Below are 24,456 nucleotides of genomic sequence, written 5' to 3'. Positions count from 1 at the left end.
AGGGGGAGATCTTCAGCGCAGGGGAGATCACAGGAGTGCTGTGACAACACTAGTGCATTCCCTTTTCCAGCTAGGGTCAGATGGGCTGGCAATATGGGTAGAGTATGGTTCCCTTTGTCCTTCCTGTGCTCATCTCATCTGCCCTGCACTCTGCTGGCATCCACGCTCTACAGAGACTTCAGCAGCTGCGGAAGGATCACACCGATGACTACTCCCCTGCTGCAGCTTGTCTGCCCGGCTGTGGAGGGACCCACATGGACAGGCTGCCATGGATTGCAGACAGGGCTCCCTGCTTGCACGAGGACCTGACTGATGTGTTCGGTGATGTGACCGAGGGCTCTTCAAAGTAGGGACCTTGGTTCCTACATCTGTCAAGTAGTCACTGTGCTGTCCACCCTCAAACTAAGAGTTAATAAGCATGATGAAAGGCAGCAGCTCTTTTGGATTTGATTTAATCAGACAATTATTTCATGCTAGTTGAATAGTAATTTATATGCTGAGACCTCCCAATACATTCTGGCACTCATATTTGTGAGCAATCTGTGACTAATAGAAGGCCAAATCCAGCTCTTTATTTACTTGGACATTATTTTGTTAGCTTCCACCCACTAAATTTCTGACATGCCGTAGCTCACACTGATGACCATCTATTGTCATTTCAGCCTCCAAGTAAAACCATGGTGTCCAGTCAAACACATCTGCAGGCACTATCTGCTGTCAGCCTGCTTCAGGAAATTCTCCAGCATCACTGTAGTAGCAAGGGCTTCTTAATGTGGCCCAGCATTGAAAAACTGCCCTCCTTCAGACATGGCTGCAAGCAGATTGCTGCAAAGCAAAATTCTGGGCACTGTGAGTATTTCCAGTTTGTCCTGTTACGCTCTATGTGTTCATCACTTCTGTTACTATAGGGCAATTTGGTAATGAATCCTGTTCTCCTCATCCATGAAACATGGTCTCTCCACTGTAGCCAGCACATTTGGGACCTTGTCAGTTCAGGTAGGAGTGCAGACATTGTGCTTTTAACTGAGCAGAAAGTTACCAGAATAAAAGTCTCTTTAGAGCGTTGATTGAATGTTTCAGGTAATAAAGGCTTCAAGGACACACTGAAAAAGCAGCAAAAAACTATTCCTATTTTGCTGACTTCTTGACTGCATGCTTTGACAGCTGATATTTACTTTATGCTTTGACTGTTCTATATTATTCAGTCCCAAATCCTGAAAACCTTATTATGCTTTGGAAGGTAGATTTTGCCTGAAACAGAACTACAAGAGTTGGATCATACACAGTGTAATATTTTATGACTTCCAATTCATGCAGATTTCTTAGCTGGCAGGAGCTAAAAAAACAGTTAACATGTTACTGATGGAGCTCAGTTCCACTCCCCTTGGTCTCACTGAAGTTGTTTAAATCTTCAAATGGAAAGATGAAGAAAAGGCACTGCAGCGTATTTGACAATATTTACTGTGGTTTTTATGGACTTGAGCATGAAGGGAACATTCCTTCACCACAGCAGCCTGCCTGCAACTATTCATGTCTATGATTTTACACTCACTGTCTTTGAATAGAAATGCTGTGATTAGGTGCCATGGCTTTGGCTGAGATAGAGTTAATTTTCTTTGCAGAGACTCGTATGATGCTGTGTTTTGGATTTTTGATGAGAATAGTGCTGTTACAATGCAGTGCTTACTCAGCGTTGAGGACTTTCCTGCCTCCCATGCTGCCCTGCCAGCAAGGAAGCTGCAAGTGCACAAGAAGTTTTTCAGGCAAGTTTTGGGTCATTTGGATGTGTGGAATTTGGTGGCAATGGCAAACAATATATCCCAAAGGTGGAATGGAAACCAGCCTTTTGAGTTTTCCAGCGAATTACCTTAAAAAAGCCAATCACTGCCAAATTGTCAGCATTTATCATGGCTTCAGCCTGATCTGTAGAGTTGATTAAGACTGTGCTGGGTCCTGTTCTTCTTTTGACCCATGTAATAAAGGCTGAGGCCTGTCTGACTCCTGTGGAAGGAAAAGAGAATTGAAATGACTGTCAAAATGAATGACACCTTTCTGAGCAATCAAAATAGAAGTGGTGGAGGTGCAGAAAGATGCTGAACTTGGACTCCTATGGACTGAGGGCAAAGTTGATTCAAAGTGGGCTTGAGCATCCAAATCCAACCTCAGGTTTTAGCCAGCATTTTAATTATTGTCAGCTCTAGAAGATCAGCAGTGAATGAACGCTGTTCTGTGGGATATCTGCAAATGACTATGTCCACTTAACTGCTTGATCACAGGTGGAGAACAGAGATGAGAAAATTAAGAAAAGCAGAAAATCTGCTCTGCAGCATTTCATGTGTCCACAAGTGAATCGAAATCATAGCAAGTTATAAACAGCTATCGACCTGAGGCTTAATCCAAAATGACTTCAAACCAATTGCAGATTTTATTGAACTGTCTGTTCAATTAAATTAGGTGTCAAAATTGTTCCTTTGGTGCTGCAGAAGATCTGATAGGTACAGAGGCACGTTAAAATTCCCCTGTGCTATTGCAGCTTCACTTCTCAGCTTAGACTTGAGAAACAAAGCCGAAATCTGTCAAAGGTGTCATTTAATTCTGGAGAGTTCCATCTTTTGGGATCCAAATTACTGCTGCTATTTTTACTGAGTTCATACTCACTTTGTTTATTTGGTAAATTCTTCTCAGGCTTTCAGGAATTTTAGGAATCGTGAGTCTCTTTAAAAATAGGTTCTAGCTATTGTGTTTTCAGGGGAAATGGAGCCACAAACTGAGGCTCGGCAGATGAAACTCTCAGCCATAAAGTAGTGCCTTCATCTCTGTGAGCAAGGTGTCCTGGATGGACTAGAGCAAGAGTCCAGCAAAGGGTTAATGAAAATTGTATATGAAAAAAAAATGTCCGTATGCTGTGAAGTGCCAGAGTCAAGATGTACAGCACAAGTGGATTATCAAAGATGCAAGTCCTGGTGCTGTGCATTTTAGCGATATGACAAGGTCAAAATTGAGTCAGACCATTTTACTGCCATCAAGTCATTTTGCAGCAGGCTGCACTGCAACTAGTTTAAAATACTTTATTTTTTCTTTTCAGCAGATGCCTGCCTGTTTGGCCTTAAAAAGTGTCTAAGCTGCAGAGCAAAGCACAGAGCAGTATCTAGTGGCCACCCGGTGCTTGGCTTCTGCTGCCTAAATGCAGAGTTGAGCTTCTGCAGCTTGTGTCAGCAATATAAGCTCTCAGCATATTTTTCATGTGGTTAGTCTTTATATTGGGTTGCTTTAAACAGCCTGTACTTTGTTTTTTCTGGGCAAATTCTGGCCTCGGAGATGATATAAATGATGATTTTACAAAGCCTAGAATTTGGCTCTCATTGTGTGTCCGTTGTCAGGACAATCATTCAAAAATGCTCTCTTCCATCAAGTACTTGAGTGGATTTCTTGATTTAAGCAAGATCTGCAGTTTCTTTCGTGGTGAAGTTTGAGTTTTGTATAAGAAGTCTTCAGGTGGTTGCCGAACATTTTCAGTTGCTGATTCTCAGTGGTTTAAAAGTTACACCTGATAGGTGAGATTTTACTAGCTGTTGCACATAATCATTTAGCAAGTCAACAGAGTGTAATTTAACTCATTATTGGCCGTACATGTGCTCTGAATGGTTCGTGCTACTTTATACAAATTGCAGGACAGAAGCCAGTTTCGTAACTTCTTGTGTCTTGCTTGTAGGTGTCCCTTACATTGCAACTCTGTGCTGAGAGATGGCTGTGTGCATCTTGTGTTACAGTGCTTTGTATTCACTGGCTCTCACAATACCTGACAAGTAAGTTTACCAGTTCAAATGATGTTTTCAAGTCAGCCCTATAGATGTAATCAGAGACTTCATTCTCATGTGTCTGCACCTCTAACAGAAGTTCATCTTTCAGCTGCAGCAGACACAGTGGCTCAGGAGTTAAGAAAACCAAGCACTCAGTTGTGTACAGTTTCAAGAGGCAAACTTTATGCTCCTTTTTGTTTTAATTTATATTAAACTTGTGACTCAAAAGTACCTACTCAGAGTATGAACTGACCCTTTTCCAAGTCATGATTTTTTGCCAACTCTGTAATATTTACCATTTCAAGGGAAAAAGAGAGAAAAATATGTATACGTTTGCAGTAAAATAAAAGATCTAATGAGGCCAGGATTTCCCAGGATTGCTCAAGTCAGTCCTATTCCAATATTGTTGTCTTTGCTTAATGACTCCCCACAAAAGATTTCAGACTATTCCATTGTTTTTTTCTGAGCCACAAATGAGCTCCCTCTGATGGCTACACTGCAAAGTTCTTTTCTTTGGTTTAGGAAGTATAACTGCATATTAAGGAACCTAATGAGTTCAGAATTCATTGTTAAATACAGTGTATTGCTCCAGTCTACTTCTGCAGTCATGCTAACTGTGAAAATTTCAGTGAACTACTAGAATTGCAAACTGATCAGGTTTGGGATCGAGTTTGTTTGGTGTGACTTATTTATTTTTGTTGTAGTATGTGGGGATACGTCATTTTTGGGGTGTTTCTATGTCCTGAGTACAATTACACCAGCAGTGGGTTTGACTGTGTGAACTAAACATAGAGAAGCATATTTAGTTATAAACTTAGAAGATGCATTCAAATTGAATTTCTTATATGGATACAGAGGTAATTGCATGTTTAATACCAGGGCAAAAACAATTTGGCACCTTGCATATTCTTTATCTGATCAGTCGTGTTGTACTTCTCAGCAGCATAACAGATGGGTACATCCAGTCACTATCAGTGCATGAGTTAGTTTACCTTTGCAGTCTATGGGATCTTCCCTGCTGCCATCCACAAAAAATTTCACAGTTGGAAACTCTCGAATGTTAAATTCTTTCCTCAAATCGTGTTGGTCCGTGACATCAATTTTGCCAAATTGGATTCTTGGAGCTTCTTTTTTAAGCTGTCGTGCAGCCTCAGCAAATTCTTCAGACAAATTCTGAGATGCTTGAGATAAAAAAACATCTGGAAAGGGTCAAACAAAAGAGAATGGGTTACACAAGGTGCAGCACGAAGCTTTCCAGTGGAAATTGTTGTGTCAGTAGTAGCTGGAAGGGTTGAATAAGGTCATTTATGACTCAAGTAAATGAGAAATTATCTTTTTACTTCTTTGTATTGGTTCTGACTGTTCATCACTCCACATGTACTTGGACCAGCTACAGTGAAATACCAACAGGATTGCAACAGTCTCCTGTTGGGAAGAAATGATCTAGGGGAAAAAAGTGGTTTGAATATGCTCTAAAAGGATTTCAAAGCTGAATGAGGTATTACTCGCATTAAGACTCTTTGATAAGATAATGTTTTTGTAAGCACTTCATTCAGGCAAACTCCTGTAGTGCAGAAACTACTTTCTCAAGATAGGGAGGAAGGAAGGAGAGAATAAGAGAATATGTTCTCAGAGACTGTCAGTGGTTCTAAAATAACAGGTGTTTCTGGGGGCCACGGGCCACCCCTTCTGTAGCTGGAATGGCAGTTGTGGTTGGAGGAAGGAGACGGGCCATCCTAGGCTGTGCTGTGAAGTTGTAGGTTACACCAATATGAAGAAAGGACAAGGGAAAAGCAACTAGTCGCATATCGCTGCTCCACATTCAAAGGTAAAGTGGTATAGGCCTGGTGCTTACAGCTTTGCAACTTGTAAAACTGAGATACCCTTTCTTGTTGGTTTTGCCCATTTTCTTTAGATTTGGCACAAACAGTTTCATCATTAAAATTTTCAAATAGGAACCAATGAAAAAACTCAGTCTTGCTTTCATACATTTGTGTGTTCTTGTGTGTATATGTACGTTATTTACATTCACATGTATACTTACACACTTATGTGCCAAAGCATAAATCTAACACAGTAATTATCTCTTGCTCTTTCACAAAATTACAAATGCACTTCTGTACAGCCTACCTCATGAAGACATCACCCAATACAACTGTAACCAAGAATTGAATGAACATTTCTGTATGAATTCTAATAAATGAAAGAAAGACAAAAACCTCTAATCCAGCTTAGAGCTCATTTACATTTCTTGCATTATTCATCGTTATCCTTGCTCTGAATCCCAGCCATCAATCATTTTCTTCTCACCAACTGCTACAGGGAGGAGCATGAGGAGTAGTATTAAATAATGTTATTTTCTCAATACATTAACCTGACAGACCCTTCCAGATTCTTCTACACATGAACCCATCTTGGCCCAGAGCTCTTAAGCATTGATACAGCAGCTCCAGCTGTTAATGTGCCAAATGAGGTTCTTGTTAGCAGGACAAAAGTTAGTGTCTGTTCAGGGGCCACTCAGCATGGTGTTGAATAGAAGGTACTTCTCTGAATAAAGTAAATGAGCCTTAGCCCATCAGTCCAAAGCAAATTGTGTTCTAGTTGCCTATAAAACTTGTTTCATCAAATAGTTTTATTGCAACTTTACAGAGATTTTAAAGAGATTTTATCCTAACTTCAATTTCCTTTTTCCTCATTATAAAAATGCTCTTATCAGTGTTTTTCCCAACAAGTTTGTAATATGTTGTCTCTAAAAAAAAAATAGAGTAGTATCTCAATCTTGGCTAGTTTAATATACTCTAGATAAAACTGCAGAAAACCACAATACCTAATAGAAGTTCTGACCTGTGAACATGAGACACAGCATGTCTACCATAGAAAACCACTGCTGGTTCTAGAGGCAGTGCTTGTTGAGCAGTTACGAAATACCATTACTTAAAATGACTCTAATAAAACATGGGGTAGTTGCTGTGCAATTTAAGAGTGCTGATAAAAAACGACCTCACGGACAGGGTGAGCCCAGAACAGTTAGGCAGAACTGTGGGGCTTTCTGAGAGGGTGTGAGATGGAGTGCAGCTGGAATAGCGAGCAGGAAGCCACATAACAATTAGGAATCCGAAAATTCTAGCTAATTCCAAGGCAATGGTTTACACCAGAGGCTATTTCAATGTAATGGCTTTTTTCCCTAATAACCTAAGGTTGCATAGCTGTTTTGTCACAGCTGGGGGGAATTTGGAAGATGCTAACTGCACAGTGAAGTGGGACTCTCTTGGGAAGGTGCAGAAGACATCGCTGGTGAATTTCAGACAGAGAAGCTGAAGATGCCTAGAGGCTTTCCAATAAGCAGGGAATAGTAGGCTTTCTCGGTGTTAGATATGCATGTAGTTTGGCTGGGGGATTTGGAGATCCATTTTTCTCTGAAACATTTCAATTCCAAACAAAAAAAAAATGTTTTAAGAATGATCTCTCATCACCAACTGGCCTGAATAGGCAGAATTGCAGGTAGCTAGTAACATTGCTAGTGTTGTTAGATAATGAGAGCTTGGTAGTTTGTAGCTCCTGGCAGAACTGGGAGAAGCGCATGCCTCCATCCCCTAAAAAATAAGCAGTGCACTCAGAGACCAGAAGTCTGAGTACCATTAACCTGATAACTGTGAGACAAGTTCACTGAGTGAGCAGCCGCCTTCATCAGACAGATAAAAACTGTTTCCTTGGCTACCCAGCAAGCGTGTGGAAACATCCATCACACACCTTTCCCTGGCTTTCCCAAGTGATTAGACTCCTTTTCAGCTTTCCATCAGTTCCTTTTTATTCCACTCATTCTTTGTTTGCTTCCCAGGTGCTTTATTTTTCAAGTCACTTGAGTGTTGCAGGAAATCATCGCTCCTCTTATTTAGAGCCTTTTCTTGAGTTTTGTTTTGCTTCCTCTGTTTCAGATTTTTACTGGCACCGATTGCTTCAGGTGTTGGGGTGAGGAAGCAGCTGCTGAGGCTAGCACGGGGTCACAGGCTCCACACTTGAGGAGAGCTGGGTGCCAGCAGAAGATATACAAGGGCAGATGAAAGGTAACAGAGATGGTGGCAAGGTCACTAGGGAAGATGTGCCTGGGTGGTGAAATGCCCATGTAAACACCCCCCCATGCACACACACACACACACAGTGTACCAGTGTGCTGTGCCACAGCTGCCAGAAAAGAGAGGCTCTTGAAATGTCATCAGCTCAGGAACAGCATTATACTAACAGTGGGAGAATGTCTTCACTATAAGTAGTTTTATTTTTCTTATAAGCAGAGAAGCATAATTTAAGGGGTTGTTAAATTTTTTATTATTATTTTCCTAGATAGTGTTTTTGATCTGTATTTTGGAAGCATCACTGAATTCCCTCTCACACTGTCATTGCTGTTTTGTGAAGTGTCCTCATCAAAACAGATGTGAACCTCCAAAAGAACATTTTACCAGATTGGCACAATTTGAGCATGAGCAAAGAAAATCCTGAAAATACGTTATCCAGCATCTGAGTACAACTCAAACTCCTTGACTCAGACATGGGAAGATGAAAAATGGTCCACAGAACTATGCGTGTTAAAGCAACTGTGAGGTATCCTCTTGAATTTCTACACTTTTTTTCTGACAAAAATTGAGCCGCAACCAATCACCTTTTTAAATTACTTGCAGGGGAGAGTCTGTAGTACCATTTCTGCAGCCACTTTGCTCAGACAGCAAATGCTGAAGAACAGCATCACATTTTTCAGCACCTTCCCTGATGACCGCAGTTTCCCTTATTTTAAGAACTGCTGTAAGAATGCCTCCCTCTAAAGGTCATGTAGGACAAATCTTACATACACCCTCATTCCGTAAAGACAAGATTTGGGGTGTGGGAGGATTGCCATATTTTCCGTTTTCTAAGCTAAGTCTATGTATTTGAGGATTTAAATGCACTTTTTATATTTTACCTGTCTCATATGTCAGCAACTCGAAATTTGTCAGTTTTGTTTTCCATGAACAGAGAGCTAGGTTAACGTGAAATCACATACACATTGAAAGCAAAGCTTGACAAACTGAAAGGCACTACAGATTTTTAATCAGACTGTCAAAAATGCTGATTTTTACAGCTCAAGCCACCAGCATTTTTGTTCTGTGCAAACAAAATGTTTTGTCAGGAACCAGTCCAGCTTTCCTGATGAACTTAAAGCATTACTGCATCACTGTCAAGAACAAGGCAGGGTATTGTCACATGCCATCTCTGTCTTAGAGAGAGTCTGAGTATATTTTGCCCAAAGCCACACCAAATGGATATGGCAAAAGTGGGAAGAGAACCAGAAATGGTGTATTTAGAGAGTATTTCTCTTGGAATGCGTAGAAGCATATAACCTGAGTAAGCTACTACTTTATTTCGTAGTGCAATATACTGAACTAAAGTACATTGAAATGTGGGTAGAGATACAGAGATTTTTGCTGATACATAAATGTGTTTAATGACCCTAAAGCATTCTTCAAGTGAGTTTACATGAAAGCGTGATGAGTTCCTTCTTCTTTAGCTAATGCTGAAGGCCTCCAATTTCATTTGGCAGTCTGTACCGATGGTCCAGTGATTGCTGCAGACATTGTGAATATGCTTGTTGTCATGCTAAATACTGATTTCCTAGCTGTTAGTTTCTGGCATGGTCAGAAAGTCATTTCAGCAGTCCTACTTTTCATCTTTCCCTGCGTAGGCTGCTTTTGCAGTTTTCACTACAGATATGTAATTTTCTCTGTAGAAGACTTCTACGATGAAGAATGGTTTTGTGTTTAACGTGTTAGAGTGGAAGTCAGAAAAGCACGATGTTGATTTTGCTGCAGGTGCAGACTTTCTTATTTCACCTTCAAAGTGTTACCATTGTATTCTACAGTGCAAAACACAGCCCAAAACCTCCTGTGTTGACCTCTGTACTTTTAAACTGAGCTAATTTAATGTTTGCAGTTTGTAGTTTGCTTGAGGTCTTCTGGTATGCAAACACTGAAGATCATTCTAAAGTTTGGATCCTTACTCAGAACATTCAATAAAATAAGCATGTAGAAGAGACATCTACATAGGGAATGCATGTTAATCATTGTCTGCAGCAAGCAACTAGAACATCATCTAATGACTCTTGTACCTGTCTCAATGTGTATTTCCACTGTCTTGCTTATTTTTATAAGCACATTTTGCAAACAAATTGTCTCTTTTCAGACAATTTACTCCTAGGGACTCACACGGATTTTCAACAAAGCCTACAGGAATGAGGCACCCACATCCCAGTATCCTTTACACTTCATTAGGAGTTTCCTGTATGAAGCTGAGTTGTAAGATATAACTGTTCAGGGTGGTTTTGAACTGTTTTTATTCACCCAGACCAGCCATACGTGTTGAGGAGACTGCTATATGCTGGAATTGGTTCTTAGCACATGAGTGGGTGTGCTTTGGATGTTGGTCTTATGCGAGTTGACCATCTGGTCTATATACACTGATTTTAAATCAGTTGCGCTCCCCCTACTTCCTAGAAATCTCCCTTTTCATGAACTATATATATACACACAGGCAGCAATTTCTCATTTTTTTCAGTAACATCACTTTCAGCTTTTGTGCCTTGAGAAGGAGGTGTTTGTCTTTGAGTCACCCCATCGTGCCTATTAAATGTCATTATCTCAGCATAGATTGTCAGTCGCAGGCCGCAGGGATCCTACAGCTGATCTGGTGGCTCACTGGGTAACAGACCTGCTAGGAAAGGTAAATGTCACCTTTTTTTTTAATAAATGGGAATGTGCGTAGAGAACAAAGCAGCAATGCAACTGCTGTACCACTTGTATGTTTGTCCTTAAGTTATAAAACTACGAACTAAAGAAAATGTAACCCCCCTGATAAATAAGACAGGCAAACTAGTGCCAACTGTCACACAGAGGGACCTTGACAGACTATAGAAGTGGGCCCATGTGAACCTCATGAAGGTCAGTGAGGCTAAGTGCAAGGTCCTGCACCTGTGTTGGTGTGATACTCAGTATCAGTATAGTCTGGGAGAAGAACTGATTGAGAGCACTTCTGCAAAGAAGGACCTGGGGATGAAAAATTGAATGTGCACCACTAATGTGCTTTTGCAGCCTAGAAAGCCAGTTGTTTTACCCTGTGCAGACTGTGCTTGGTCACAATTGCTGTACTATTCCTTCTATATCTGTGACTTCAAATGGTTACAGTTCGTTGCAGTGTGCAGTAGTATTTGTAGTGTTCGTTTATAAGTGTACACAGTCCATCCTCCCTGTGGTGCCCTATTTTCATCAAAGTGCTTGGGATTTTTTATTTGTTAATTATCTTGATTTCCAAGGTGTGTAAGTAAAACTTAAAAGCAACAATATTCTGCAATGCAATTCACCGCAGGGGTTTATATTAACGTATAGTGTAAATAGTAGAACTCTGCCGTGTAGACAACACTGATGTATGATCTTCTGTCTGCTGGTGGCAAGTGCTCTGTATTCCCTATGCTAGTAGGCCTGTGAGTGATCGCTTAAACATTAGTGGAGGTGCCATAGATTACAGAAGAATGAGAGACACCTTTCATGTGAGCTTCAAGATTGGGTGCACCAAGGGCATGTAATTTGGCCAGAAGAACAGGCACTGTTCCGCACACTGCCGTGTGCTGCTCATGTTGTTTTCAGACATTGTTCTGTGTTCCTTCACAAAAAGGGAAATGGAAGCTGGAACTCTGTTCCTCTGACCTCCCCTGCCTTCTTTATGCTGCCCCTTCAGTTACTTCCTTGTTGCAGAAGGCAGCTGGGATGAGGGCAGGAGAGTGCTGGATTTCTGGATCGTTACTTTTTTTCCATGCTCGGTATTTGCCCAGTGTACTTTGCTCAGCTCACTAGAGTACTGACCCTGCATGGCAGAGAATCAGCATATGTTTTTATATTAAACCTTTTCTGAAAGAAGGCAGATCTGCGACACAGTGAGGGTGGAGCTGAAGGGCATTAGGAGGGTCTGGGAGTCGCTGGACAGAAGACATCAGAGCAGGCTCTTCCTGATTAAATATTGTGGGACTGGTAAGTAGATAATGATATAAAGCGGGGAAAGGGTTGGGGTTTTCACCTAACAGATAGACCTAAGGCAGATCCTAGAGCTTTGGATCAAAATTTGGAGCTCACACTTTTTTCTATCCTGGTACAAAATTCCACTTTCTGTGAATTGTGGGTTTCCTTTGCATTCTCTTACTGCACCTTGGTGATTGAGAATAGGCCAAGAAGAGAAGGGTCTCAGCTCTTATATTCATTCTGGATTTCTGAAACTAATTCCTGGCAGCCTCACAAATTCCCTGCGTGGTTTTGGGATAATTGCTTTGTCTTTCATTATCACAGCTTCCTGAGTGATTCCATGTTCGCATAGTTTACATAGCCTATTTTAAGGAGTAGGGCATAAAACTTTAGTACTTTATGGATTCTCTGTTCATGTGCATGTCCCATCTTCAGACTCCTCTTGCTGTGGCAATGGAAATTACAGCAAACGAACCAGCTTGTTCAGCAACGTGGGCTGAACATTGTTTCACACATCCCAGGGCAGTGCCTCAGTGCAGGATGATTTTTCACTGTCCCAGAGGCTGTTTAGTGGCAGGTCTCCAAAAGGAGCTGCTGATATTGAGGCCAGAGATTTCCAGGTAATGCGTCTTGAGCTGAGGAGCTTGTCAGTCTAGTAATTGATTTCATAATTCTCTGCAGGGACTGTAGATGCCATTATGGTTTGTAGCTAGAAAGGCAAGCCATGAATTTTCAGTAAGCCTTTCAGATAGATGTGGTGACCTTGAATCCAAACCAGAGTGCAGTGAGGATCACTGGTGCAAGGTGTGGTTGGGGAGCAGTGTTTCATCTCTGACCTTCTCAGAATGTGCAGAGTACAGGGGAAGGGTGTCTCTGTCCCTTGGATCTGAAGAAACCCAGTTGTGAGGGCAATAGGGTATCAGAGAGAGGTCCCAAACTACTCTGAAGTAGGGACAAGAGAACCTGTTTTTTCAGGCTCTTACAAAGCTTGAGAATAGAGCTTGACAAAGGTTTTTTGTTTGTTTTTTGTTTTTCCGGATGAATTATTTTTTCACCAAAATACTGTGTCTTTAGAGGGCTCAAGGCAATTCACAATTTCAGGGTGAATTTGGCAAATAGTTTTAAACCCTGCACAATTAAATAAAATCTTGATAAATTTCAGCACTTTGAAACTTGTCATTTAAGTGCTTATAATACATTTCTGAGCGATTGTTCTAAAAGTTCTAAAACATATTTGAAGTTTTGTAACACTTTTGGGATTAATGAAATGTTTGGTATGATCCAAAGTTAATTTTAGTTTCATTAATCCTCAAATGTATTTCTGCAAAGTTAAGATGTTGCTTTAATTTCAAATATCCATTTCAAATTCAGGATAGATTTGGGGTTTTCTGTATGTGCCTGTCTGTAATGCCTACCTGCCTCCAGAGGAGTGCTAGTTTGCAAGATGTTTGTGTAATTTAAGGCTGAGTTGGTGTGTGTGCTGAGCTCAGTGAATGTAGCACAGTTGATAGCAGGGTGAAGCAAGGTCAAGCCCAAGGAACAGACACAAAGCTTTTGCTGTCTTATGCAGACTGAGGAGTCTGTTGCCCATAATCATTATGAACTTCCATACTAAACCTATCTCAGAAAAAGTTCTTGCCATAAGTAATGTCCTTCCTTGCTTGTTTGGCTGAGCTGTCTCTACCTGGAGATTTACATCATTTTTAGTTAAACTGCTGTCTCTTATAAGGCTCCCTATCTCCCTCCACACCAACCATAGTACCTGGCATTTAATATGAAATATGTCGTCTCTCCATGCATTTTGATTTCAGTCCTGCTGCAGGCTGAATGATCACTTCTAGTCCAGCAAAGCACTAGGCACAAGGTATGTAGATGTGAAATTGTAAGGCCATGTGTTGAAATTCAACATGAATGTAAGTGGTGATCTGGAGAAGGGGTGGAGTGAGACTGGCCTCCCTGATGGGTTGTATGAAGCAAGCTAGCAAGATGCACTGGAAAAATTTTCAGTGCAAAACCAATGCTATCCTTCAGACTTGTGCAGTCTCACTGAGAATGAGGTTTGCTGCGTAATCCTTTTGAACACCTAAACCCTATTGTGGCCTGGAGGGGGGCTGCAGGAGAGCGAAGTAACCAGGGCCACCCCATCTCTGCAAAGAATCACAGAAGGACTTGCTTAGAAGGGACCTTGATGCCCATCCTGGTCGACCCCCCTGCCACCCACTAGATCAGGTTGCCCAGGGCCTCACCTAACCTGGCCTCGAACACTTCCAGAGATAGAACATCCACAGCTTCTCTGGGCAGCCTGTGCCAGTGCCTCACCACATCTAATCTAAATCTCCCCTCTTTTAGTTTAAAAAAAGTTTTAGTCAGTTTATTATCTTATTCCAGGGACTGCACTGGGAACCCAAGAGGTTTGGAGCTGGGATGGTGGGAACAGAAAACTAATGAAAGGGCTGTAGTCCTCATAGGATCCCAGGTAAACCCATGCACAGTCAGCGTTTACAGCATCAATATTTGTTCTATCTTTAAAAATATGTTACTGTAAAACAATTCCCCTCTAGCTGAATCCATAGTGGTTGCCGTGGCATCTGCTCTACAGTAACATCTGCTCTCTAGAGAGCCGTACAGAATCATATACAGGCTAGACCAGGGACACTGGCAATGGAACTCAGAAGAGCTGTGAACTCAGCCAGCCTTCTTTGATCAGGAAACCATGCTACACAGCGCCAGGCTCTCCTTGTCCCCTGTCACTCCAGATGCCATTCTGTGCATGGGTTTGTGAATATTTAACTAGGCACTGGCCAGGGGTGCAGAACTGTGCTTTTGAGAGGCAACACATTTTTTTTGGCAATTCAAAGAGACCCTACCGTGGCCTTAGAGTCAGTTTTTCAGTCCAGCTAAGCCAATCTAGCAGCCAGCTGTCACTGCACAGAGAGGCCCAGTCCTCCCACTCGTGCCTCCTGTTGTTTCCGTGGTACCAGTACTGGCCCACCAGTAAGCCAAGCCAAGCAGATAAGCAGCCCTGACAAACACTACACTTTTTGGCTTTTGCGATACACTTTCTGTAAGGCTCAGATGGCCAGACCTACCTCTCAAAGTTAGTTGCTCAAAAGACCCCACTAAGTTTCTTCCCCATGAGGAACGAACATGAATGTAATAGAAAAACCTCAAATCTGCCTTCACCTAACCAAGTGCATTTCAGGGAAAGAGTCTTGCAGAACTATATAATACAATTACAGACACTAAAATATTGTAAAGAGCCATTCCCTGAAGTCCAAACACAGACGAGAGATGCTATCTTGCTAAAACTTCAATAAAAGGTATGGATGAAAATGTAAGAGAGAAAAGCCATCTCTGATTTTTGAATACCTGGAGTCTCACCTGTTATTGCTGTGAACCACCTCCTTACAAAATTAGATAACGGAAGCAGAGAATGCCAAGTCACAACTCCGCGTGTGTGGACCCATCTTAGTATCAATATCAGTCTTACAGAACAGACTGGTATTTAACCACCTCAAAAAGCAATCAGTGATTGTAGCCATAGTCAGAAATAGATACATGGAGAACATCAAACAAGGACTGCTGGAGGACAAAGCAGCAGCAGAACAAATGTACCTTGATGCCCCAGCATCAGCTGTACTCTGCAGAGTTAGCAGGGTAAGAGACAGCAGAAACGATACTCACAGAACTCCACCAGTAGGTACTTTGTTTCCTTCAATGCTCTGTCAAAGTTGCTCCTTTTCAGCAAGAGTACATTGTTTTCCTTTTTTATTTTGGGGAGCTTGGCTTTCTTTAGTTTTGTTTCATTTGGGCCAATGCTGTCTATAGCCGGGAAAGCTGTGAAAAATAATAATGGCAGAAAGAAAGACGGACGTGTCTTCATCTTGCTCTGCCTTTACTCAGTTACCGAAAAAGAAAGGAGTAAAGGAGCACTAAGCACAGTATTTGCTGCTCAAATGGCTGCTGTTGTATCAGCCAAACTAAGGGGCTGATAAGGTTGATAAGTCTACCACCAGGGGAGCCAACTCCACCTTTCCACTGGAAGGCTCATGTAGTTAATTACCTCCTCATCTCTAGTACAGTTTGGAAAAACAACTGTGGAGACAATGGGTTTATTGTTTCCATAAATAATCAGAACAAAAGCCTGGCGAGAAGGTGAGAGCACGGGAGGAAACATGCCTGCAGAAGGACAAGTTGATTCGTAGTGCACCTTTCCAATTAGACTCCCTGCTCCCCTTACCGTTACCCACCACAGAGCTACGGACAAAACAGTAAGTGAGGTACCTAGGAAAGTATCTGGTGGCTGCTCCTCTGATTAATATTTGGTTGTCTGTGGCACTTAGGGAGCTACTTCTTACAGATCCAATTCAGAGTATGCTGAAATCAGGGAAGAACTCTCCTTGCTTTGTGTATGTACTTTTAGTGTCTGTGTTTCTTCAGCGTGTTGTCTGTGAGGCTCCTGTCATGTCACATTGCAGCTCAAGGAAAATGTCTACATTGTAGGTTAAACCAGAGGATTTTGACATTGATTCTCATTTGTAGCCCATTTTCATGCAACGTGAAGGGCTTGTGACCCACATCAATTAGCTAATATCTGTAGAGTAAACTGAAGGTATCAAATGTACTATTTTATTCTTAGGATAGCTTTCAACTATGTTTGTGAACTCTAATGCCTCCTAAAAATACCTTATAAAAAGGTTAAGAAGGTGCCATTTACTAAGAAATCGTTATTTTTGAAAATATTTTCAAAAATATTTTCTAGCCTGTAATTGTATTCTGTATTCTGGCATTTGTTTCACTGGTGCGGGCGAGGACTGAGGGGACTTGAGGACAGTCGGTCCAGATAAGTAGAACCAAATTTGTAGTTAAAGAAGTTGCTCTCTGGAGGTGTAAGTGTAGCTTTGCTCCTTCATGCCCTTAGACTACAGGATGAAAAATTTGGTATGAGGAGGGTACTGCTAAAGGGAAGGAGGCTTCCTAATTGTGGTTGATTTGGTAAGTCTCCATTTTCTTGGTGATAGCAGATTGCCTCAGTTTAGGTTGTTTTCATTCCTGGTGTGAGTGGGGCTTGGTTTTAGGTGAACTTTCTATGGATCTCAAAGGCTTTGGGTTGTAATGCACCTTGAGAGTTGTCCGATTAGCGCTTGTACAGGGTGCCTAATGAAATCAGGGAGCTGTGTACTCAGGCTGCTTTCAAGATAAGGCCACACGAATACAGATACAGTAATCAGGTTCTAAAGGGAAAAAAAAAAAAAAAACAGGAAGATAAGAGTCTCCTTTTTGACTTTGTGGTTTTCTCTTTGTAACAGAGAAAATGTCAGTTATTCATCTCTTTTTTGAAGCTGTCTTCCAAGTAACATCCTGGGAGGGTATAAAGCATCTTTCAGAAGAACAGGGGAAAACTAACAAGGCATGTTTAATCTGAACAGACCATGTTGTAAATTACCCCAGAACACAGCTTAAGGCTCCCAGAGCACACACAGGTAGAGTGACAAAGCCATTTGCTTACAGAGTTGATTTTTCCCTGTGTGCCACTGAAACAAATAGCAATTGGAGCAAATTCCTCCTGAAAACCTCCTACCAGGTAGTAGACACCAATTTGGAATGGTCTTCTAACCTCCAGGAAGGAAGCTGGAATAAGAGGAGGAGCACACACAAGTCCTACCAGGACACAGGCTCCCAGAGTGGCTAGATCCTTAGGGACTTGATTAAACTCATAACAAGTTTAATCAGAAGATTTTGCATCCAGGAGCAAAGATCCGGTTTTCTTGACTTCCAAAGCTGGGCTTTAAATAACTGCGGTATTGTCTGTTCTGTCTCTTCCACATGAGCCTGCATGTTGTGTGGGCAAGACTAGAAGTGGTGGGATTTTCTTTGTGAGTATATTTTACAATGTACGTATTTCTTGAAGGCACACACTTGAGATGAAGTGAAAAGCAAATGGAAATCTTTGGAATTTCATCTTTGCTTGCCTACTATTTATTTTGTGTTTATTCTATACCCCCCAGAAAAATAGAACTTGCAAGGAAATATTCACCAGTTTTATTGATATATGCTTTCGTGTGGGGAATCGCCACCTAGTGTGTATTCAAGACATAACATAGTTACATATACGAGTTTAAATCGGTGGGATAAACAGTTTCCTTACTTCAACACATTTCCTAACTTTTAGCAGTAGATCATTTCATTTCTGTGAGCAGACGAAGTAAAATATAAAACTTCCAAGAATCAAGAGAGAGAGATTTAGAAAAGAACTGGCTAGTGAAATTTTATAGATGGGACATGAGATTTATTCATCAGCTGAAAAAGCAGAGGGCAGATTATAATGAAAAAACAGTTACAGTCTCTGGAAAAGGAGGAATACTTATTTTAAGAATCAAATAAAATAGTGGGGAAAGCAGGGAGGGCACACAAACAACCTATTTGTTTGAGCTGATTTGGATTCATTTCTCCAACACCCCAAACTCAACAGCATCCAATATCTGTCTGTTTTTAGATGTATTTTCTGTCATTGCAGATGACTGATCCCTGTTGGTGTTCATCTGATATTTTTTTCCGCACTGTCTGCTAAACCATCATTTATCATGAGGTCATTTGTTAAATCCTGGATTCCTCAGTGCTTGCAGATCCTCAGGTCGCCTTGCAGATTGTTCCATGGATGTAACAGGCTTCTTACATCTCAGATTATTTCATACTATGACTCTGTAAACCGGTGTGAAAAGGAACTGCCAGAATATTTCAACTTTGCAAGTGATGTCTTGGATAAGTGGTTGCAACTTGAAAAGGTAGTGTTTTTCTTCTACTTCATAGACTTTGGAACAAATCTCAAATAATACAAATAAATTTTCGTTATGGATGCTGTATAATATTAGCTGGAGAGTAGAATGCAGTATTTTCTTTGTCAGAAATGTGGGTATCTCTCTAAGAGACTGATGGCCAAGGATCATTTGCTTAGTCTGGAGTTATTTTGGATTAAAAATAAACCTTTTAAGGTTTGTTATCTATAATATATTCTGTTGCATTCTAGGATGGAAGACGACCAGCAAATCCAGCTTTTTGGTGGGTAAATGATGAAGGAGAAGAGGTGAAGTGGAGCTTTGAAGAGTTGGGATTTCTGTCCAGGAAAACAGCTAATATACTTTCTGAGACATGTGGCTTGCAGAGAGGAGACAGAGTTATAGCAGTTCTGCCTCGTGTTCCTGAATGGTGGCTACTGAATGTGGCCTGTATGCGAGCAGGTGAATAACCTTATTGATTTCTTAGACACAGAAAGAACGAAAATAAATAAATGTGAAAAAAAATTGCTAAATCAATATATATCTATAAAAAAAAAAGTGAGCAGGAATTAGCTGCTCTGCCCTGTACAATTCTTCTCTTACATAGAAGGAGAGTTGGCAGCACCCACACAGGAACCGAAACAGCATTGTACTTGATGCTGAATAGACACTGTTCAGTTAAACGGCATCCTCAGTTGAAAACAGTGGAGATTAAATGTTTACAACCTAAGGCCAAACTTGACCAGACCCATTATCAGAATGAACAGTTTTAATGCACTAATTTATATGACTACAGTGGTTTCTAATTCAGTACAATATTCTTCTGTTCTACTGTTAGTTTCCCAAATTCTTCAGAAGAAGTTGAACCATTTCATTTTTAGTCTGCTAAACATCCATTATAAAACAATTCAGCATCAGCAGGGACACAATCAAGTATTTTTGTATTGTTTGCTCTGTGATTCTTGCAGGTTGCAGATGAGTCTGAGACTCAGGGAATCCGGTTCTATTGTATCCAAGATTTTCTTAACTATGACATGGGAATATCATTCAGTAGCTCAGTGCTTCAGTTTCCCAGTTGTGAAATTTAGTAGACACCTATGAAGGTGTAGGAAGACTGAAATCAATCACGTAGGTGTAGGCTATTGAAATTCTTGGGAAAAGGAGGTATAGAAATCCAGAAAATTGTTTTTCCTTCTGAAAACGTGATTTCAAGCACATTGTGCCCATTATCCAAACTCACATTTATTCACATTAGAATACTAATCTGTGCTTGACAGATGTGTTGACTGAGCAGTATGTGTAAACTACCTGACCTCAATCTGTTGAGGTCTATATACCATGTCAGAGATATTAATTCCTTATTGAAATGAACAATGGCTTTATGCCACATGTAAATATTATCCAAATGCTGGCCTTATACACTTAAGTGGATGGTAATTTCACTACTCCCTTACTTAGTTACAGACCATGAAGGAAGTGTTAAAAACAGTCTAAATCTAGATCTTACTCATCAGACATACCTTTAACGTGGATGACACAAAACTCAACATCAGTGTTGCAGATTTTGGAGGTTGTTCAGAGCCAGATGAGATCTCGCAGGTTGGGTCTATGCCAGGTCATTCCTTGACCGCAAATTCACCCAACTCTGCCTTCAAAACATGAGTTAAACTTTGTTCCTTGTTCTGAAAGAATAAGTTCTTGGCAAGCAACTCAGCTTTTCTGTGACTGGGGTCATGTTGTGTAAACATCGTAAAGATAAATGGTGAATTTTCTGAATTGCTTGTTGCTTTTTTCTAGGAATTGTCTTTATTCCAGGAACATCCCAATTAACAGCCAAAGATATTTTATACCGACTCCAGGCTTCAAAGGCCAAGTGCATCGTTACCAATGATACACTGGCACCTGCAGTAGAATCTGTCATGTCTGAATGCCGTTTTCTGAAAACCAAATTAATTGTAGCCAAAGGGAGCCGAGATGGGTGGCTGAACCTCAAAGAACTCTTTGCGTGAGTACAGCTGTTTTATCAACATCTATGTGAAATAAAAGAAGCTGTGTTAGTCAGGTGATGTCGCTGAGTTTTGGGATTCCTAAATACAGATGAGTTACATTTTTCCATCCCTCTGCCAACTCACTGTAATCACTTCATTAAGTACAAATTCCTCCAGCATACTTTCTGGGAGCTGAACTCAGGTTTTTGAGCTTCACCTTACTCAGCAACTTGCCAGCTTCTAAAATGTTTCTGTTTCCACCTGCAGTCACAACACAAATGCACAGAGTACTAATCTTGCAGTTGTTTTGTGCTCATTTTCTAGAGCCCAGCCTAATGTCTCTTTAATTCAATGAGATGATAATATTGCCATAATATCTGTTGGTGCCCCACTAACATGGCGTCAGTTATTTCTTCCCTTGACTGTCTTGATAGCCCAGGCAGTCTGACAGTTCGTTGGTATCTTGAACTTAAATGGTATAATTTGTCTGTAAGACCACTTTGCCTGGCATCATAGCCTGAATATGGCCCCCATTGACTTTAAAGTGGGAGACAGTATATGTTGAGGCAGAAGTTATTTTTGCATCTACCTGTTGTTCTACAAAAAGTGTTTTGAGAGCCCTTGCAAAATAATTGTGTGCAGTCACTGGAATATGCTCTAGGTGCTCATGTTGTGAAAATTATGATATACAGAGCAAACTTGAGAGTAGCCAAATGTGCTCTCTAGCTCTTATGTGTGCTGTCTGATGCAACTATTTATTTTGTGAGATCATATAGCTGGGGCCAATCATTTTCCTGTTTATTTCCTAAACCTTAAAAAATAGTATTTCCTTCGTGGAATGTAATAGCTATCATATACTGTTTCTTCTGAAGGGTGACATCTGCTGACCACAAATGCGTCAAGACAAGAAGTCGAGACCCAATGCTGATCTATTTTACTAGTGGAAGTACAGGTTCTCCAAAGATGGTGGTACAGTCTCACGGCAGTTACGGCATCGGATTTGCAACCAGTGGCAGGTATAGCTTGTGGTTGCTCCCAGTGTACTGATTATGTGATACAATCACTAATTGAAAATGGGACAGTAAAAAATACAGTAAATGTAGGCGTTTAGTGAGCATAGGATCTTGTTTCTTCCTCACCTTCCCCTCTTAGGGTGAAACGCTGGTTATTAAAAACTTTCGTAGACTCAGTTGAGATCATCAAGCCACAGGATTTTATCACTCACAGGGCTGACTGCAGAGTAGCAGTCAGGAGAGCCTCCTTATAGCAAAACCAGATAAAGTTGAGTTCTTTAGTATTATGTAAGCCTTCCCTGAGAACCAAAGGCCTTTGGACCACAAGATTGTATCTTACAAGTCACAGTTCACTTGGAATCTGGCTTGGCAATGGTTTGCTTTCACTGAGCATCTTTCTCATTTGTACTTCCCAAGGAGTCAGAAATTTTGAGAAAACCAAAAGATGCATTTCCCTAGGCATTCTCTGTTGAAAGTTGGTGGTGTGGAGTCAACAGAAGTAATTTGTTTTAATTCCTAGAGAAATAATCTGGGATTTAGCTGATGTCTCTAACCCACAAGGTGAGGAAAATGTGTTCCAAATGATCTGTTCAGCTTTTGGTCTGGATCCAGATTCTGCAACAAAGGCCAAGGATGCTTTTGCACGGTTCAGAAGAAAAACAGACACTTGAAATATTAAACAGGAGGAAACAAAGGGAAAAAATGTTTTAAGATTTTCTTAAATTCTTACAAACTTTCTAAACAGCCCTACTTGCTGACACTTCATGTTCTAATGGAAGCCTCCTGTCATTTTCTTTAATTGTGCTGTGACTTGGGCCTGAGTCTCTCACACTGTATGAAGCATTTTTTCCCTTTCTGCTTTATCAGGTACTGGATGAACTTGACTCCCTCAGATATAATGTGGAATACCTCTGATACTGGCTGGGTAAAGGCAGCTTGGAGCAGTGTTTTTGCACCATGGATCAATGGATCATGTGTTTTTGTACACAGTTTGCCAGAGTTTAAACCAGCAGTTATTGCAGAGGTAAGCATAACATTTCTTTTAATGAAAGCATAACTTATCTTTTAAATAACGCTAATTTTTGTTGACCTTTATTTCCATTTTGCATAAATGAAGCAAACAAGGTAGATTTCAGTGCATATGTACCAACTGCTCTGTAGCATCAAGCATGGTACTTCCCACATCCCAAACAACTATCCCTCCCTTTGGTGCCCAGTAAGCTAGAGGAGCAAGTGTTTTCCCTCCTGGTTAGGCCATGTGACAGGGCTACAGGGTGGAGGGTATGTGGTGGAAGATGCAGGATAAAATTAACTGAAGATCACTGATGTCCTGTTCCATACTTAGCCTAAAGCAAAGCTTGAATATGAACTTCTAGGTACTTTGGGAGAGGGGTGGGCATTGGCCAGTCATAAGAGTTGGGTATGAACCTGAACTGGGGTTCTGCTATCCTGAATTTTCTGTGAGTTGCCAGTGTGCCTATTCCTCCCCTCTGATTCACAAAACCAAATAGCTGGGCTGTTCTCCTCAACATCAGCCTCGTGTGTGGAAGGGAGACCCAGACTTCCTCAGGAACAAACTTGAAAAGCTTCATTCTTATTCATTGTTTTCACTTTGCCTTGAGCCTAGGACACGATTGCCTTGGGAAGGAGGAAAGGGTCTTAAATGGAACTACTAGCTACTCTCAGTGGTCATTCATTCACATGAGTGATTTTTGTTGGACGGAAAGTATTATTTTTTTCTACAGCAGTGGCATTGACTGGTACAACCACTCCATGGTCAGGATGTCTCAGGCATTCACAGTTCTTTGTTGAATGTTGAATATACCTGGCATTCGTAGGAGTTTCATTTTGCAAACATTTTAGCACATAAGTCGTGTTAATATCACCTGACACTTACAAAGTGAGACTCACCATTACATTTTCTTTTCAGCAAGGTAACTTTCTTTTTTTTCTAGACTCTCTCAAGATACCCCATCACCACCTTTTGCACTGCCCCCACTGCCTACCGCATGCTTGTCCAACACTGTCTGAGCAGGTACTGCACATCTGTTGCAAGGGTAGCAGAGAGGCTGGGATATAATGCTCTGACAGCTCTGGCTGTTTAGTGCCTTATGTTGTTTTATTTTTTCAGATAAAGGAAAACTAATTAGCAAAAATTTGATCTCAGAAGAGAAGGCTGTGTTCTGAAACATGAGAATATGTAGTCACACCTTCGGCCATTCAGGCTTCAGGAATGGGGTCTTGTTTAAAACAGCACAGAGGAAATAAATTAGATGTGTTTTAAGGTATCACTTCCTTTGAACTTATGGTTCACAGTTAAATTTAAGACAACGAGGATTTCAGACAGCTCTGGATCCAGGAACTGTTGGAGTACAGTGAAGTTGTTCTGTATACTTGAGAATGAAGTGATCATTTAGAGGACTTTCACATGCTGAGAGTTATCTGGCAGCAGTTGCTACTGGTTTTGTTACGCTGTAAAATATTCAGCTTATGAGAAGTAGTCAATGTGATTTGTAAGGAGTTTTCACACCTTTAGTGATGTACTTACTCTTCTTGCACAAGTCTTTCATCCTGAAAAAAGCCAGCCCTAATTTAGTAGAGAGCTCAGGCTCTGTGTTCCTATTTAACCTTTCTTTTGCTTTAGAAAATTCTTGATTTGGTCTTAGGTGTTGGGATATAGCCACCTAATTCAGCTTTCCAAGAACATCTGACATGCTTGTTCAGATTGCTCTGGTCAGTTCTTTCAAGAAAACACCTTTGCTTGCTTTTTTTCGGACAAAATTTGTAAATCCTTTTTTGTTCTTACCAACTCCCAGTGACACAGAGAGAAATCACATTGCCCTCAG

At 40.9% G+C, this 24,456-nt stretch overlaps 3 protein-coding genes across 7 annotated transcripts in view; 2 read left to right on the top strand and 1 right to left on the bottom strand.

Moving 5' to 3' along the window:
* Nucleotides 1–10,536, top strand: part of LOC310882150 (uncharacterized protein) — a 189,713-nt gene extending 179,177 nt beyond the window's left edge. For all 5 annotated transcript variants that reach the window (XM_083800501.1, XM_083800504.1, XM_083800502.1 and 2 more), the window contains 7 exons: nt 663–849; nt 1,623–1,763; nt 3,713–3,806; nt 7,736–7,864; nt 8,211–8,396; nt 10,008–10,075; nt 10,395–10,536. The gene's annotated coding sequence lies outside the window, so the exon portion shown is untranslated. The remainder of the gene's footprint in view (nt 1–662; nt 850–1,622; nt 1,764–3,712; nt 3,807–7,735; nt 7,865–8,210; nt 8,397–10,007; nt 10,076–10,394) is intronic.
* PDILT (protein disulfide isomerase like, testis expressed) overlaps nt 1–18,336 on the bottom strand; it is a 30,711-nt gene extending 12,375 nt beyond the window's left edge. The window contains exons 1-3 of the mRNA XM_083800512.1: nt 15,518–18,336; nt 4,793–4,999; nt 1,868–2,001 (exon numbers count right to left, since the gene is read on the bottom strand). Of these exons, the coding sequence (XP_083656638.1) occupies nt 1,868–2,001; nt 4,793–4,999; nt 15,518–15,716 (540 nt within the window). The 5' untranslated portion in view covers nt 15,717–18,336. The remainder of the gene's footprint in view (nt 1–1,867; nt 2,002–4,792; nt 5,000–15,517) is intronic.
* The window catches only part of LOC310882333 (uncharacterized protein), a 70,970-nt gene continuing 58,249 nt past the window's right edge, over nt 11,736–24,456 (top strand). The window contains exons 1-7 of the mRNA XM_083800953.1: nt 11,736–11,845; nt 18,351–18,618; nt 18,861–19,071; nt 20,407–20,614; nt 21,470–21,613; nt 22,478–22,634; nt 23,566–23,645. Coding sequence (XP_083657079.1) covers nt 18,418–18,618; nt 18,861–19,071; nt 20,407–20,614; nt 21,470–21,613; nt 22,478–22,634; nt 23,566–23,645 — 1,001 coding nt within the window. The 5' untranslated portion in view covers nt 11,736–11,845; nt 18,351–18,417. The remainder of the gene's footprint in view (nt 11,846–18,350; nt 18,619–18,860; nt 19,072–20,406; nt 20,615–21,469; nt 21,614–22,477; nt 22,635–23,565; nt 23,646–24,456) is intronic.

The sequence above is a fragment of the Anser anser genome (genome assembly GCF_964211835.1).
Source record: "Anser anser genome assembly, chromosome: 15".
Taxonomy (NCBI): Eukaryota; Metazoa; Chordata; class Aves; order Anseriformes; family Anatidae; genus Anser; species Anser anser.
The sequence above is the reverse complement of the archived record's forward strand: the minus strand, read 5'-3'. Positions and strand labels throughout refer to the sequence as shown.